Source organism: Papio anubis, chromosome 4 (genome assembly GCF_008728515.1).
Source record: "Papio anubis isolate 15944 chromosome 4, Panubis1.0, whole genome shotgun sequence".
Lineage (NCBI taxonomy): Eukaryota > Metazoa > Chordata > Mammalia > Primates > Cercopithecidae > Papio > Papio anubis.
The window spans coordinates 120269528-120287053 of NC_044979.1; the positions used below are offsets into that span (position 1 = coordinate 120269528).

The 17526-nt window shown below is 39.2% G+C and overlaps 1 protein-coding gene across 3 annotated transcripts in view; it reads right to left on the reverse strand.

Moving 5' to 3' along the window:
* Nucleotides 1–17526, reverse strand: part of DDC (dopa decarboxylase) — a 106316-nt gene that overhangs the window by 16361 nt on the left and 72429 nt on the right. For all 3 annotated transcript variants that reach the window (XM_017956708.3, XM_003895979.4, XM_017956709.3), the window contains exon 10: nt 2637–2713. In XM_017956708.3, coding sequence (XP_017812197.2) covers nt 2637–2713 — 77 coding nt within the window. The remainder of the gene's footprint in view (nt 1–2636; nt 2714–17526) is intronic.

The window sequence follows — 17526 nt, forward strand, 5'->3', positions numbered from 1 at the left end:
GAAAAAGAAAAAAGAAACCATTAGACAGGTTTGTTGATCACACGCTAATCCTTTTCATCCTCCAGGTAAATTTCTTGTGTCTTCTAAGTCAGAAATAAAACTACCCAAAGGCTGGGTCTGGGTGTTCTTTGTGGCACTTCCCAGGGTAACAGATTCAAGGGGAGTCTCCCGAGAACAGGGTGCCCAAAACACAAATTGGAAATGTTACACTCTCAATAGACCCGCATTAGTTTTGCTTTCTGCAGTTACATAGCATGAACATCTGAGGTTTCATCTAGTTCCCAGTAGAGAGTTAGCGTTCAGATCACGTAAATCGTTCATCATTCATTCACTGATGCATGAGAAGGTGAATTTGTGATATACGGAGTGATTAGAATATTTTTAAAAGAAGAGAATGAAACTCTTGGTGGGCTTATTCATCTCTGTATCCACGGATCTTAGCAGATCTTAGTTCAGTATCTGGGACAGAGCAGATACTCAGTGAATATCTGTTGAGTCAGTGTTACTATCCTGAAATGGCTGATTTGCTTTTAAGCCTCCTCTCATGCCTGAAGCAGCAAATCCCAGGAGAAAGAACCCTGGATGCAGGCTCATAGACAGGAGTTTCTATTAATACAAGTGATCCTGCGCAAGGCGTCAGGTGAGGATTATGACAACATGCTGAGGTCCTGCTGCACAGATCGGTGGAGAAGGGAGTCTCGTGCTCTGGGAGTACATCCACGAATGTGGGCTGGACCAGGCACATCAGTGTCCCCTACTTTCCCAGGCAACAGGGGCTGTGGCAGGACCATATAGCAGTCTACATTGTATTTACAAGAACATCTGAAGTCACCACTTGATGTCATTCCCTGACTGCCACCTGGCTGCCAGGAGAAAATAGTTACATTCTCCATTAGCATAAAAAATGGCAGTGCTGGGAGGAGATGCAGGACCTCCACCCCCTGTTTCATGAGTGACCCTGAGATGGAAGCCCAAAGTCACACAGCCTATCTCAACCCATAACCAGTACTCTCCTTTATGCCACACGGCCTCTCATTAGTAAGGGAGCTTGTTAAACAAACATAACATTAGTAGCAGCATCTGACAATGACTCACAGAGACCACTGCAAATGAAACAAAGCACCCAACAGACTGCATGCAGGAAGCACTCAGGTAGCTACTAGCCACATGTGGCTGTTGACATTTAAATTTAAGTTAATTAAAACTAAAGGAAATTAAACTTTAGTTCTTCAACAGACGAGTCACATTTCAAGCACTCATTAGCCACATGCGGACTGGTGGCTGCCATATTGGGTGATGCAGAATTATAGAAGATTTCTGTCATTGCAGAAGCTTCTACAAGATGGAAACACTGGAGGCTTTCAGTAGAAGAATTCAGATACGGTGTCTAATTAGTGCAAGTTCCTATCTGCTTCTCCGTGAATCTACTTCCTTATGGACGAGTGAAGAACTGGCCCAATTTAGAAGCTTCCTTGCACAATTCTTTATTGTTAACATAAAGAAATGACAAACCTCTTAGCCAGCAATTTCCTCTAACAATGGTTTTACCTGAACTGTGGACTACTTAATAGGTCTTAGGTGCCTCATAAGACGTAAAACTTCATGAGATACCTGTGGGAAGGGCAGCTTGTATATTGGTGATTGGTAAGTGGTGCAGAGTTAAAACAAAGCAAACAATGCATTGAATAAGACTAGTAAGAAATACAGCAATATATTAGCAATGTTTGCATTTGAGTGGTGGGATTACAGGAATTTTCTGGCCCAGCATTGACTCTATTTTCCAAATGTATATCTTTAATAAGGAATATATCTTCAAAGCCTACATGACTGGTGTAACCACTTTACCCCCTCACCAGCATTGTGACAGAATTTTCAGTTATCAAAAAAATTCTACTTATTTTGGTTCTAGTTCAGTGCCTACCATTAATCGGCAGATACACTGGCTCAAGTCAAATGGGATGACATAGGTGAAGTGCAAAAGCCAAGAATTGTGCATTCCCTGCTGTGGCCCCGGAGCAGCCTGTGTCCCCTGATGCCACTTGATAACTGCCCGCTCATCCCCTCCCTGCTAGACGTTGCAGGTGAGTGCTGAGCCTTCTTGACTGTCACCAGCGCCAGGCACAGAGAGCAGGCCTACTGACCAAATAACTTAGGTGCACCTTGGTGTGCTGATCTGAGCCTTGGCTTCATCTTATTTTCTCTTCACTCACCAACCCTACTCAACCTCCTTCATTTACTTTGCCTCCTCGTGGTACTGGTGGAAGGTGATGCAAAGCCTTTTTGTAAAGACATTATGGCCGTCATTATGTTAAAGATGTTTCCTTGTCTGCAGGAGGTATGGATGCCCATATTAAAATCCCATGGCTGTGCCCACCTGCCCCTGCTCCTGCAATGAGCCTAGCAGGTTCTCAGTGCTTCTAGAGCAGGAGCCTCCCCCAGGGAGCCTCCCCAGGCCTCTTAACCCACCCACAGGGAATGGGCTGCGAGGGCAAATCCAGGAATGCACAGCACCCCAGCTCCTCTGTGGGAGCCTCCTTGGATATGGATGGTCTTCCCCTAACTCCCAGGGACCTCCAGGGCAACTCTGAGGGGAACAAGACCAGAAACAGTCCACAGAAAGCAAGCTCACAGCTTACCTGAATCCTGATGGCTGTGCTTCAGGTAAGTGGGGTCCAGTCTAAAGGCTCCCGTTAAGTCTGATCTCTTTTTCACCCTGGTTTTAGAGAACAAATGATAGGGCTGATAACCAAGCACCCTAGACTGGACCACCTCTCCCCTCTCCCCACCTGCCTCAGCTCAGGCATCTGCTTCCGGCCCTGCCCTAAACACCAGTCTCTGCCTTCATGGCTCTGTCTCTGCTCCGAGTACCTGGGAGTCTTAGAATAAAAAACAAATATTTGGTCTTTGTTGCCGGTTCCTGGCACACAGCTCCTAAAACCCTTGAGATCTCCCAGTGATAAGAGTGTGTTTTGCATGTTAATAAGATAGCCGGGAGCTGGGCTCTCTTCCATGGCTTCCAATCTCCAGGGAGGGTAGGGGGCTGGTGATGAGTTGGCCAGTGATTTAAGCAATCATCCCTACTGAATGAAACTCCATTAAAAACTCCTAAGTGGCAGGGTTGGAGAGCTCTGGGTTGGTAAATGCTTCCCAATGCCGGGATGGTGTCATACACAGAGAGGGCACGGAAGCCGTGTGACCTACCACCCCACTTGTACTTTGTCCGTGCATTTCTTCGTTTGTACTCTTCATAACCTGTAAACCTAAGTAAAATGCTTTTTTGAATTCTGTGAGTTGTTCTAGTAAGTTACTGAACCTGTGGCAGGGGTTATGGGAACGCCCCTGACTTTGTAGCCATGGTGGACAGAACTATGGGTAACCTGGAGACCCAACACTGTGCCTGGCATCTGAAGTGGGGGCAGGCTGGTGGGACTGAGCTCTTAATCCTGTGGAGTCTGACACCACCTCTAGGTAGTTACAGTCAGAATAGGAGTGAGTTTAGGACACCCAGCTGGTGTCTGCAGAGTTGGAGAATTAGTGTCAAGAGGGAAAACCACAGAGGTGAGCATTTGCTCTTCTCTCTTTCCAGGGACAGTACAGTGCCTGGCCCTGCTGGCATCAGTAAGTGTGTGTGGGGTGAAAATCCCGAGGGCTAATGAGCGAGAAGGCCAGCATGCCCTGGGCTACAGACAGGGGTCCTCTTTCACCTGTCTGCACACAGAGCACTCCCACTGGTAGTCATTCTGCAGAACTCAGACCCAAACTCTCACTGGACAGGCCTTTGAAGGGCCTGTGCTTTATGGTAATTGCCATTGCTCTGCTTCATTGGCAGTGTGGTGACACCATCACAAAGCAATTTTGTGGCAAATAAAGTATCCTAAGGGCAAACTAGAGAAGAAATGTTAATCTGACAGTAGCTTGGGCTTGAAAACAAATAAAACGTGAGAGTCTCTGAAAGAGAACCCAGTGAGCATGAAATAGGATGCTGGGATGTGGCTTACCAAGGAAGTGAGAGAGAGGCTGGATTTATCTGTAAAAGATCATTGAGCCTTTTTTTGTTTGTTTTTTTTTAAGGTTAAAGACAGACAAAGTCAGTAGGAATAATAAGCTGTCTAGTGTATATTCTTTCTTTGACTTGTGGAAGAAAATTGATTGCACCTAATTTTGTGTGTGTATGGGAATTTTCTTGCATCATAGGCATTTTATGGGGAGTCACTGGTTTGGGGAGGGGAGGCCCTTTGGGTCTGTCTGCATTAGAGAAAGCTCTGTGCCTAGCCTTAAAGAAAGAGGACCAAGAAGGATGTGAATATCTATGGTTATCAGTAGAACTCTGCCCTTTGTCCACAAAGACCATTCTTCCCCTTCTCATTCTCAGCAGGGACCTTTCTGATGTTTTTTTAATTTAAAAAATGTCGCACTTATTAAAGCCATACAAAAGATGTAAAGAATAAATCACCACCCCTTGCTTATGAAGCAAAACTTAAATGATAAGTGTTAATAAAAGTTAAATATCCCTGTCCCTCACCTGCTTCCTCTCCCTGTCCCACACAAGAGACCTCAAGGCTGAATTTGGGTTCCTACTCTTATGTAGTTCTACAAAATTTTCTCTCCAAATCCCTAAGCAATCTATATTATTTTGCACACTGCCAAACATACTGTAACATAAACTTAAGATGTATTATCATAAATGTTATAATTCCGTGTATGTTTCTATAATTTGCTTTCTTACCCAAAAATAGACCTATGAATTTCACATTCATTCATGCACAGAGCTCTTGCTCATTCATTTGTATGACCTCATGGGATTTTAGTGCAGGCACATATCCCAATCCATTCATTCTATCATTTCCCATTTATTGATAGACAAACTACACTGCTGTGGACATGGGACCATCCCTGCGCATGCTCCCGGAGCCCCTAGTGGCAGCGCCCGTCGGCCATGCATTTGCCAATGGACTAGCACAAGGTGAGCTATGTTAAGGCTGGAAGAAAGCATCTATCTATGGCCCTACTCAATAGCTCCAAATCAGTCTCCACAACAGTTGTGCCATCTGTGAGCTCCTCTTCCACATCTTGGTCAACGTTTAGTATAAAGAGACTATTGTAAACAACCTATAGTGTTTCACTGGGATTTCAATTTACATTTCTGATTACTAAGGAGGGTGAGTAACTTCACATTTATTAAACATATCTGTTTCCTCCTTCATAAAGAATTTTTTATTCATTTTTCTGTTAGATTGCTTATTTTGTCATATTGGATTGCAACAATTCTGTAAATATTAGAAGCCCTAATTGGAATACATGGGGTCTGTTTCTGGCTCTCTCTTCTAATCTGCTCTACCCATCTGTGCCCGTGCTGGTGCTACATGAGTTCAGTCATGGTTGCTTTACACACACACATTGATATTTAAGGAGGCAACTTCCTCACTATATATTTTTTTTCACAATTCTCTTGGCCATTCTTGGCCTATATAAATATTATGCCAGGATATTTATTAGAACTGTGCTGAGATCTAATATCGAGTCTTCCTCTTCATGAACATATCATTCTACTTAGTTAGGACTTCTTTAATGACTTTCAAAAAATTGTAGAATTTTCTCCATATAAATCTGAGCAGGTTTTGATATGTTTGTTCATAGTAAACTTATATCTTTTCTTGCTATTATAAAGAGTATTCCTTTTGTAAAAATTACACATACTGTTTAATGTAGATGTAAAAAAAATGCAACCTTAAAAATATTAGTGTGTCTAGACATCTTGCTGGGTTCTTTTATTAATAATACTTTGAGGATTCTCTTTTTATTGAGGTTACATCATCTGACAATGAGAGTTTTATGTCTTCCATTCTGATCCTTACATGTTTACTTCTTTATCTTTTTGGGTTTTTTTTTTTTTTTTTCACTATGGAGGTTAGGAAAGTCCAATGCTGGATAGAAGTGGAGATTATGGGAATCTTCATATTTTTCTGATTTTAAAGGGAGTGCTTCTAATATTTCACCGTTAAGTATAGGTTCACTATGTTTTTTGGTAGTTACCTTTTATCAGATTAAGAAAGTTCTCTGCTGTTCCAATTTTACTAAGACATTTTGTCCGGAAATGTTATTGACTTTTATCTAATGCTTTTTCTGCATCCAATGTGATAACTTCTTTTCTCCTTCACTGTTAACATGGTGACTGGCACTTTAAAAATCTTCTGCTATTAAAGCATCCTGGCATATCCAGATTACACACAGTTTGGTCATGGTATACTATATTTTTTAAAATCTCACTAGATTTTTTATTTGCTAATGTTTAACTTAGAATTTTTACATTTAAGTTTGTGAGATTGTTTTATAGTTTTTCTGTCTCAGCTTCTCATCTGGTTTTAGAATCAAATTTAGACTGGCTTCATGATATAAGAGGCACTGTGGCCTCTTTGCTGTTCTCTGTGAATTATACTTATGATTGGACTGTAAGTTCCCTGCAGTTTAGGATACTCACTGTTTAAGAATTTGGGTATTTCTGTTGTAAGAAAATTTATTTATATGTTGTATTAGCAATAAGATTTTTCAGGTTTTCTATTTACTCTTGAGTCAGTTTTGGTATCATGTTTTGTTGCAGTTATTGTATATATGTGTTTATGGGCGATTCTTGGCTTGATGTTACTCATAATGCTCCCTTACTATTTTTGGAAATCTCTGAAGTATCTATAATTGTGCCATTGTATTTTCTACTACAGGTTATCTGTGTCTTCTCTTTATTTTTGACCTATCTTTCCAGAGATTGTTTATGTAATTAGGCAGGCCAACTACCAATATCTGGCTTTGCCGATCCTTTCTGCTGGGTCTTTTTTGTGTATTTTGTTACATTTCTTAATTCTTACTGTTTTCTTCCTTTTACTTTTTGGAGGTTTATTTTGTTGCTGCTTTCTAGCTCAATTTTGATACTTAGCTTACGATTTTCTGGCTTTCCTTTTTTCAATTGACCTCTGCTTTGTAGGTGCTGCTTTAGCTGTGTGTGGCAAGTTTTGTTGCATCTTTCTTTTCATTCAGTTCTCAGTATTTGCAGTTTCCCATTATACTTTATTCATTGGCCCATGTTTCTAATGAGCCTGTGGTAGTCGCCTCTTCCACATTTAGGTACTAAATTTGCATTTATTGGTAAGAGTTAATGGATATTATAAAGAGAAAGAATTTTATGGAAACAGATGTGTGTGTGTACTTGAGGACATACATGGGCGCGTGCACACACACACACACACACACAGAGAAACATGCTTTTGTGGCACCAAAGTCACCTCATATGGTGACCTCACTTGCATGAGCCTCTCGGTGAGGAAAGTCTCTCTCTCAAACCAGACACAGTCCTAAGAGATCAGGAAAAGGACCCCTGTGTTGGGTTGAAAGCCTGGCTTCTTAAATTTTCTTTTAAAAATAATCTACAACACTACATAGTGCTCACTGAATGAGCATTCACGTGACTTCCTGGTCCCAATAACATCTATAAAAAATTCAAGATACTAAAGGGTTCCCAGACCTAAGTGCAAAGAATCCAAACAGATAAGTAGAAAACTATCCACTAAGCCTTTTAAAACAAGTTCTAGAATCAAGTCTTAACAATTACTAGAATGATTAAAATTGTTTCAAAGAAATAGAATTTTTAAAAATCTCCCAATGTAACAGAAGTATACAAACACTATAAAATAATTTAAGGCAAAATTTAACATTTTGGAAAAAAAACAGGCCATCTTTCAAATGTGGATAATATATGCCTTTCGTGTGTATGGAATTTGAGTCTTTCTTTGGAGATCTGACATTAAACAGGCAATAAGCTCTGGACAGAATGGCTCACACTTACAGATAAAAGATTCAAAATACCAAATGGAGAATAAAGGCTTATGAATAGAATAATGAATTCATTATAAAACATATTTACTATGCTTATAATGATTGTCAGTTTCAGAAACTTCAATTATTTTGTCTATTTCAGTATTTAAAGAGTATAACCAAAGTGTTTATGTTAAATTATGGACTAACCTTTGGTACAATGTAATTAAAGAAAAGAGAAACACTTCTAATTTTAAAGAATACAAAGAAACTAGTGAAAGCAATTTAAAAAATCCATTTATGTGTTGTTTACTGAATTAGTGAAATTTTAAAAGACACTTTAAAAATTCACCACTTAGGATTTTTTTGCTTAAATTCTTAGGAATCTAAAGGAATATTTATCCTTTTGTGAATTCTGGTTCTTACAAGTGTCCTTATTATGTGTATTCTATTGTGTTAAGGTAGATCACATGACTGTTATCTTCTCTTAGACTGTCAAAATATTTATTTTTTATTTCATGATATCTGGACAGTGCAAAAAAGCCTCTGAGTAGAGATTCTCAGCCCTCACTCTCCCCACTCCCCATCTCCACGTTACAAGGCACCATTCGCAAACAGGCAGGGGAAGCCAACCTCGACCAAGCATGATCAGTGGATAATAATATTGTCCCCAAAAAAGCTTATGAACAGAATAATGAATTCATTATGAATTGTACTTGCTGTGCTTGCAATGGTTGCCAGTTTAATGTAACGGTGTCTAGAGGAAGGGATGCTGTGGTCCACCTACTTGTCTTTTGCTCTGAGGCTGTATATCCTGGGCTAAAATTCAGGACTACTTCCAGTGTTTACAGTGAAAACCAAGTCAGTGACAGCTTGAACAAAAGTGACCCTGATTTTGGCTCATTTACACCAAAAAACAGCTCTTATTCTCCAGCTTCTACATCCATAAGAAATGATCCCAGTGTGTTGTATGTGCATCCTTTTGCTTGTATGTGTGTTTGTAAAACGTAGGTTGCTTTGCGTGCATGCACTCTTGGTTTGCATACTGTGAGATACAGCACAGGCCGCTGTGGCAGCAAGGCAATGTGAAGACTATCCACTGTGGAATGAAAAAAATAAAATTCTTTGGTGGTAAGAAAAATGAGGAAAAAACGGGGACGTGGGTGTTTGGGTATAGTGAGATCAAATGAAAATATAACTTTCATACGAATCAGATAAACAAATCAGTAATCAGATGATCATTAAGATTGTGGAGTTTAAAATAAGCTGATCTGGTTTAAAACCTTATATATAAGGCTTATGGCTCTAACTAGTGATTTCTTGTGAGTGCCGTTATGAACCAAATTATGTGCCCCTTCCTCTGCATTCGTATGTTGAAGTTTCAACTCCCAGGACCTCAGAATGTGACTGACCGAAGATAAGGCCTTTAAGAGGTGATTTAGTAAAATGAGGTCATCCAGTGTGGGCTTTGAAAGGCAAATAAAAACCTGGGACCCCAATTCACTCTGCCAAAAGGAAAAATTAAGCTCAAAGCTGAGTCATGCAAGGAGTTGCCTTTCCTTTTGCTCCTAAGTAGAGAGCTACAGCTAAAAGGTTAAATGTCTCCACAGGTAACTACTCTAAGTTCATCGTATCTTGTTGTAAAGTGCCATTTTACTGAGTGGGAGATGAATACATAATTAACTATTTCCCTACCTGCTCCTTTTCTCTTGCAACACGTGGATTACCATACCCTCCCTCTTTCCCTCCAGACTACTTTAAGAGTCTAAAGTAGGAAAAAGAACATTTTTGAAAACAGGCAAATGAAAAATTTTAAATATATAAGATCTGCCTCTGTCTGGGTCTATTACGTCTATACATTCGTATGTGTCATGTGGAAATAATATTTCACTACCAATTACATGAAACAGTTCTAATTAATTGGCCTAAAGAAAAGTTAAGTTTCTGTCCGACTAATAGCAACTAGCTCAGAAGCTTTTCAGTTCATATAGTTTTAGTAATCTTTGGTAAGTTTAATTTGGTAAATTTAGTCTCAAAACTCTCTCCAGTAATTTGAAAACTTAAAGTCATATTATATTAAATTAAGTAATCCTTGATTTTTCACTGAGACTGAGAATTAGGGCTAGTAGTATATAGTAAGGTATTTTGGTAAAGTTTATAAAAAACATGAGGACATGTTTTTTACTTAAGAAAATATATTTCTCTAGTTTAGAGGACCTGTCTACTGGCATTGAGATAAAAACCACTGTTTCTATCCAACCGTTTTTTTGTAAACTCATGAGTCTGTATTGATATATCATGGCTAGAGTTCTGAAGTAAAAGCTATAGGATCTTTATTTGCATGACTGTGTGCTTAGGTGTGTTTATGTATATATACATGTGTTTTGTTATGTGTTGTGGCCACAAGGTACCAAATTGGCTTAAAAATAAAGGAGAACTCATAAATTTAGTAAATAATCCAAATGCTTTTCAAGTTCACATGACTTGAATTAATTTTTAACAAATAAGCTGGCTTTAAAATTATTGGCAAAATAAAATTAGAAAGCCTTAAGAACTGTCAACACATATTATTGTTTAGATTTATTGGTCAAGTAGTTTTATATTTATCTTTGCTGAATATTATAAGGCGTCAATATTTGGAATGAGGGTTATAAAGCCATAAATGCAGCCCAAAAGAGAATTATCTTTGTGTAATTTTTGGTAAGTAAGGCATTTAATATTGTTGGTTTAACAGCAAACAGTTAATCCTGAATTATTTGGCAAAAAGAAAAAACAAACACATTTATTTAACCTTAAATATTTTACATTGGTAAACACCTGAAATTCACAGGCTATAAAATTGGTTAGGAGGGAAATAACTTTAAATGATGACCATCAGTTTTTATAAGTAATCTATTAAAAAATGAATTAGATAAATATAATAGAACAAATGCTTGTTAAAAAAAAACTTGACATATAATTTAGAACCTAAAGTTACATTAAACAAAATAATAGATATTGCTTAAATGTCTGGGTCATTTCCAATTAAAAAAAATTATAAGAAAATGTTTTTCTAAAAAACAATGTGTTCTTATTAAAAAGAAATAATTTTTGTCTAATTCAAAGATTATTTAAAGGTCACTCTAAAACAAGGTAAAAGGAACCAGTAAATAAAAGAGATGCAAACAATGTTATAAATGTGTAAGAAAGATTAAAAGGAAAATAATTCCACATGACAAAAATGTTTTATGATAATTTTTTTGTCCTAAAATAAAATCACTGGTTATTTAAAAAAAGAGGGTATTTAGGATAAAACAGAAACTCCAAGTATTCAGTAAATGGTTTGTATAAGTCATAATAAGGTTTATAAAAAGAGAATTTATGAAAAAATGTTTGTGATCGAGTTGGCTATAATTAGAAAAAATTATTTATAATAGTTTTTCTAGAAATTGGGTTTTGATACTAAAAATACACTAATAAACTAAAAAATTGGTTAGAACAACTAAATTTTCTTAAGGTACTGATTTATTCTTAATAAAATTATAAGACATTTTAATTTTCATAAACCAAAATTTCAACTTTAATTTCATCTCACTGTTTTCAGCCTTCTCTCCCCTTCAAGAGAGCCTGAGGTAGTAACTCTTTCAACTTTTTATCAGATCCTTTAATTTTTTCCCTTCTGGTTCTGACTGACGTTGTAGGCTGATTTAAAAATATATTTTATCTTAAAGGTCTAAAGTGAATGGTTTTCTATGTTTGTTTGTTTGTTTTTGAGAGGGAGTCTTGCTCTGTCACCCAGGCTGGAGTGCAGTGGCACCATCTCAGCTCACTGCAGCCTCTGCTTCCTGGGTTCCAGAGATTCTTGTGCCTCAGCCTCCAGGGTAGCCAGGATTACAGACACACACCACCACGTCTGGCTAATTTTTGTATTTGTAGTAGAGATGGGGTTTCACCATGTTGGCCAGGCTGGTCTCAAAGTCCTGATCTCACGCGATCCTCCCACCTTGGCCTCCCAAAATGCTGGGATTACAGGCATGAGCCACCACATCCAGCCTAAAGCAAATGCTTTCTTCCTATATTATTCTCTAAATTCTTCTATGAAATAGAAAACTTTCACTTATGACACAGAATGCACTCTTCCTATGTCTAACTGGAGTCCTACGAAAACTGAGATTTAAAAAATTAAGGTTATTACATCCACATAACTTCATGTATTGCTTCTAAAGTCATTGTACTGTTACCGGACTTTGACTCCTGGATCTAAAAAAGACACCAAGTCCAGTTAAATCTTAAACACTGACAACAGTTAAAAAGCCTCATCTTCAGACTGAGGAGAAAATGACAATCAAAATAAACTGTGTTCATGAGACACAGGGTCAGAAATTAAAACTATTCAACCCTTCTAGGCCCAGGGACTATCACAGAAGAGGTGGACCATAAGATTGAAAGAGCTGATCTTGAGAGAGAAAATTAGTTTAGTTTCTCTATAAATTAAACGCTAATATCAAAGGCACATCAATATCAAAGGCACACTAATATCAAAGGCACACTGATGCAAGACCAGCATCTGTGTCCGTATGCCAGATTAACAAGGTTTTCTTGGGACATTAACCCATTCTTTAATTAAAAAATTATAAAAGGTTATAAAAAGATTTATGGAAATTATAAATTTTGGTCAAGATGATTAAAATTTAAAAGATTTGTTTATAAAATTTGAGAGACAAGTTTAATTAGCCTGATACTGTCTTTATTAGAGTTTATTGTTTAGAAAAGCAAGTCTCTTCTCTCAAAGAATAAAGGTGTTTCCCTTTTTTGTGAAATCTTTGAGTTATCACTTTGGCTAAACGAATGACTTATTTTATAATGACCGGTGTGTGGTCCTGTTCTGTCACTGGTTATTTTACCAAGGCTTTGATTGGAATGACATTTTCAGATTGCCTTGAGAAAATAAGGGTGACCTACAAAGCTAATAAAAGCCCCTTAGAAAAACTGGCCCCATACCTTGTCCTTTACAGGGTCCTGACCTGTGGTAAGTAAAAAATGTCACTTTCTAACAGGGCTAGGAACCTTAAGTTTTCCTGGGACCTTGAAAGGAGAAGAATTCAGAATTCAACCAGTTCACACAGGTATCTATAGGCACAGAAAAATCCTTGGCTGGGACTGAGGCTTTTAAAAAGGTCTAAATCAGCTGGGCATGGTGGCTTATGCCTGTAATCTCAGCACTTTGGGAGGCCGAGGTGGGTGTATCATGAGGTGGGTGGATCATGAGGTCAGGAGATCGAGACCATTCTGGCTAACATGGTGAAATCCTATCTCTACTAAAAATACAAAAAATTAGCCAGGCATGGTGGTGGGCACCTGTAGTTCCAGCTGCTCGGGAGGCTGAGGCAGGAGAATTGCTTGAACCCGGGAGGTGGAGGTTGCAATGAGCTGAGATCATGCCACTGAGCCAAGATCATGCCACTGCACTTCAACCTGGACAACAGAGGGAGATTCTGTCTCAACAACAACAACAACAACAAAAGGTCTAAATCTTAGATTATTTATGAAAAGGTTCCAACAAAACCAATTTAAAAAAACAAACAAACAAAAAGAGCAAGAGAGCAAACCTATATAGCAAATGATTATTCTTGCTTAACTTTATTCAAATAATCAAGCCAATCATAATAGAACTAAAACTTATTTTACAAATAAATTAGCCCTGTTATAATTTTGTATTTAATAAAATTGGGGAACTGGAAAGAGAAAAATTATGTTTCACAATAAACTATAGTACATCTGTAATTAGATTCTAGCCTTGCCTAATGTTTGTCCGTTTTTATTATTTTCTACAATTTGGACTGAATTCTAAAATTTTTCCTGGCTACAATTCTGCAAAATAATGTCATCAGGTTTTTTTTTTCCTTCTTTCTTTGCCTTTTTAATCATGATTTGAAATCCTAAATATTAAGCTATGCTTTTCTTAAAGCCCTGTAAACTGAAGCTAGACAACGTCAACTTTGGAAGAAAATAACAAGAACTTATTTATATACGTAAACCACTTTCATACCTGCCTACTGACATAGGGACTTCAGAGTAACACGGCTTATATCAGTTTTCCAGGACTGTTCTCCCTTTATGTTTGTTTGGTTTTTTTTTCTCTCTCTTCCTCCACCTATTTTATTTCTTCATGGGTCGTGAGACTACAACCAGCGAAAAATGAGCTTTCCTAACAACGTGGGACTTACCTCTCTAGAAATAAACTGTCTTAATCACAAGAGGCCAGATAAAACCCAAGGCTAGAGAAGCATTTTCTTCTAAAATGCATTTTCTGCAAGACTTTTTTAAAAAGGGGAGGGGGAGAAATGTGAATGGAAAATAAAAACTCGGTGCCTCAATTTTCTATGCCAAAGGAAAAAAAAATAAGCTGGATGCTTTCATGCAAGAAGATACCTTTCCTTTTGTGCCGAACGAGAAAGCTACAGATAAAAGGTTAAATATCTCTATGGGCAGCTAGTCTATGCTCACCTTATCTTATAAAAAGAGCTGATTTACTGAGCGTGAAGACAAATACATCATTGACTATTCCCCTACCTGCTCCTTTCCTCTCACAACACGTGGATTCAGTAATGTGACCTTACCCTCCCTCTTTCCCCCCAGCCTGCCTTCCCCTTTAAATACTGATGGCCTCAAAATCATCTTTGGAGAAAGACACAGACCACACCCTGTTTCTGTGATTTCATGTTTATTCTTCCAGGAATGTCCCTAACCTTAGCAAAATAAATATCCAAATTGATTGAGACCTGTCTCAGATATTTCTTGGTTAACAGGCCCTAATCCAGTGTGACTGGTGTCCTTATAAGAAGAGGAAATTCTGACACAGATAAACAGAAGGAAGACCATGTGAGGACAGGGAGAACACAGCCATCTGCAAGCCCAGGAGAGAGGCCTCAGAAGAAACCAGCCTGCTGATGGCTTTATCTCGGACCTCTGGCCTCTGGGACTGAAAGAAATCATCTCTTGTTTAAGCCACTTGTCCGTGGTACTTTGTTAAGCCAGCCCTAGCCAACTTATGCAGGCACAGTGCTCCCAAACAGTAAAGACCAGCAATTTCTGTGTTAAAACACAAATTCTTCAAAAATCAGACTTCATCCATCAACATTCATGCCATTTTTATAGTGTCATGGGACAAAACCTTGGGTTTAGGAGAGATCTGATTTTTCCAGGTACACGACACCTCACCAAATGATTTGACACCTGTTCTGTTGAGAACGTACCGGCTCAGGAGAGAAACAGCACAGTCGCTATTGTAATTTAAAAATGTGTTTTGTAGCCTTTCAAGCCCATAGGAATGGAAGAGGCTCCTCAAGTATTGCAACCACCCCGCCCCACCACTGCCGCCCGCCCCAGAGGATGGGAACTAACTCCATCGCCTTTCTCTCGTGGCACACTTCCAGACACCACAGGCCTCTCTTGTGTCTTAGGGCTTACGTGTAATTCCTTCTCCAGGCTAATCATCCTCTGTCCTCTTTCCCTTTTCCAAATGGCCTGGCCTCATTCCTGTGTGTCCTGTGTCTCCTCCCTACGTCACCTCCACTTTGTCAAATTTCCCCCTTACAGGCTGGTGGCTGAACTGAACCCCGAGTGCCGGGGGAGGAGCTGTCTGGGACAGATGAGCACATAGCCGCCAGCTCACTTGCATCAGCTCTGTAGCATCTGCGGCAGCCTTGGGGCATCAGCTCTGCAGCAGGCACTCCACATCCCGAAAGGCTCGACTCCTTCTCACCCCCACACTGACTAAGCAGGTTTTCTCTCAGCCTTAATATAGGCACTAGTTGTCTGCACCTGAGGGTAGGATGCTGCATTCATTACACTCCTTCTTATCGTGTGTCAATATTTGCCTCCAAGATTAGGGACCCAAAATATTTCTGGTCCCTGACCGCTTCAGTTTCCTCATCTGTAATGAGAGTGTGGCAATATCTGCGTCCCCCATCGCAGGGCTGTCGTGGGAGTCCAGAGAGCTACAAGAGGTTAGGGACTTAGAAGGGAGCCTGGACTTACCTATCTGCAGTCACTAACAGCCTTGTTGATATTACTGTTTTATCCAGGCATTGGGGACAGCCTCAGGGTGCATGAGAACCTCTCTTCCGGACAGCCCCATCAGCCCTCGCCCTGCTCCAGGGTAGTTCTAGGGCTTCCTTTGTGGAAGGCATCTGAGGACGCCCGCCCCTTGCAAAACAAAAGCATCCGGGGAGAGCCACTTGTTCCCGCCAGAGCCTGCAGATGCTCTGCCTGGTCCCTCCCAACTCCAGCTCTCTTAGAGAATTTTCTCCACTGACCAAAAACCTCAGCAGAGCGGATTTACATGTCAATCAAAATTACCCCTCGAATAAAGAGACCTCTGGCACACGGTGCAAACTGTCCTCACTGTGTTCCACCTTGGGTGAAAGAGAAAAACACAACCACAAGAATACAAAAGAATACTCACATTCATAACAACCATAGCTTTCATAAATACTTATTTCAGACAAAATTAAGTCTGAAATGCCCACACACCAACTGGTCTTAAAATTATATAGCAGAAGTTTGGGTGAAAAGACTGACCAAAAAAAATTGATTTGTATACAAGTAAAGGACTAGAAATGTGGTTTGCCTTTAAAAAAAAAAAAAGAAAGAAAGAAAGAAAGAAAAGAGAAAGGGCAAACAGATATTTTGGTGACCTTGAGAGCTGACATTAGTTGTTTTGTATAAAAGCTGCTTTCCTCATGCTTAGGAGGAAAGTGAAAAGTTATTTACTTAATTACATACTGAACAATTTTACAAAGCCTTCTGAAAATTTGGAAAATTTTGCATACTGTACAAAATTCATGCAAATCCTCCTGGCCCTATGATCAATCAATCAATTTCTTACATTAAAAAGTTACAGAAGCCAGTTTCTAGTGTCCCTGTACCACTGCCCATCATCATTATTCTTTAAACATTGTGTAGGTGGTGTAATATCACCCACTTTAATGCTTTAGTTCTTTTTCTAATTCTAAATATCACCAAGGTATTATAGTGCTGTTTTTAAGAATTTCCAGGGAAATTCTTAGGAAACATGGTTACTATTATTTTTCCTTCACAAATACTTTTTTTTTTTTAAGACAGAGTCTTGTTCTGTCGCCAAGGCTGGAGTGCAGTGGCATGATCTCGGCTCACTGCAACCTCTGCCTCCCAGGTTCAAGTGATTCTCCTGCCTCAGCCTCCTGAGTAGCTGGGATTACAGGTGTGCACTACCACGCCCAGCTAATTTTTTGTATTTTTAGTAGACACGGGGGTTTCACCATGTTGGCCCGGCTGGTCTCGAACTCCTGACCTCAGGTGATCCACTCGCCTCGGTCTCCCAAGGTGCTGGGATTACAGGCATGAGCCACCACACCCGGCCTTGGCAAATACTTTTAAGCATTTGAACTCAGATTGCTTGAACTTAGCATTAGGCTAAGACTGGTTACAAATCTAAGAATGAAAACACAGAAGCTACTGAATTAGAAGTGTGTACTTGCATTTGTTTTCTGTTAATGCTGGGTAAATCAAATTACAGATTGTCTTTTTTAGGCTTCTCATTTCTTATGCCAGTATGTTGCAATGATATTCCCTAGATAAAAGTTTCCAGCGAGGCTAAGAATTAGCAATCATTGCATCAAGGGTTCAGAAATGGCAGCAAGCAGTGAGCTAAGTGACTATTGTACCCCTTTGGCTCTGGCATCTTCCCTGCCAGCTTCTTTC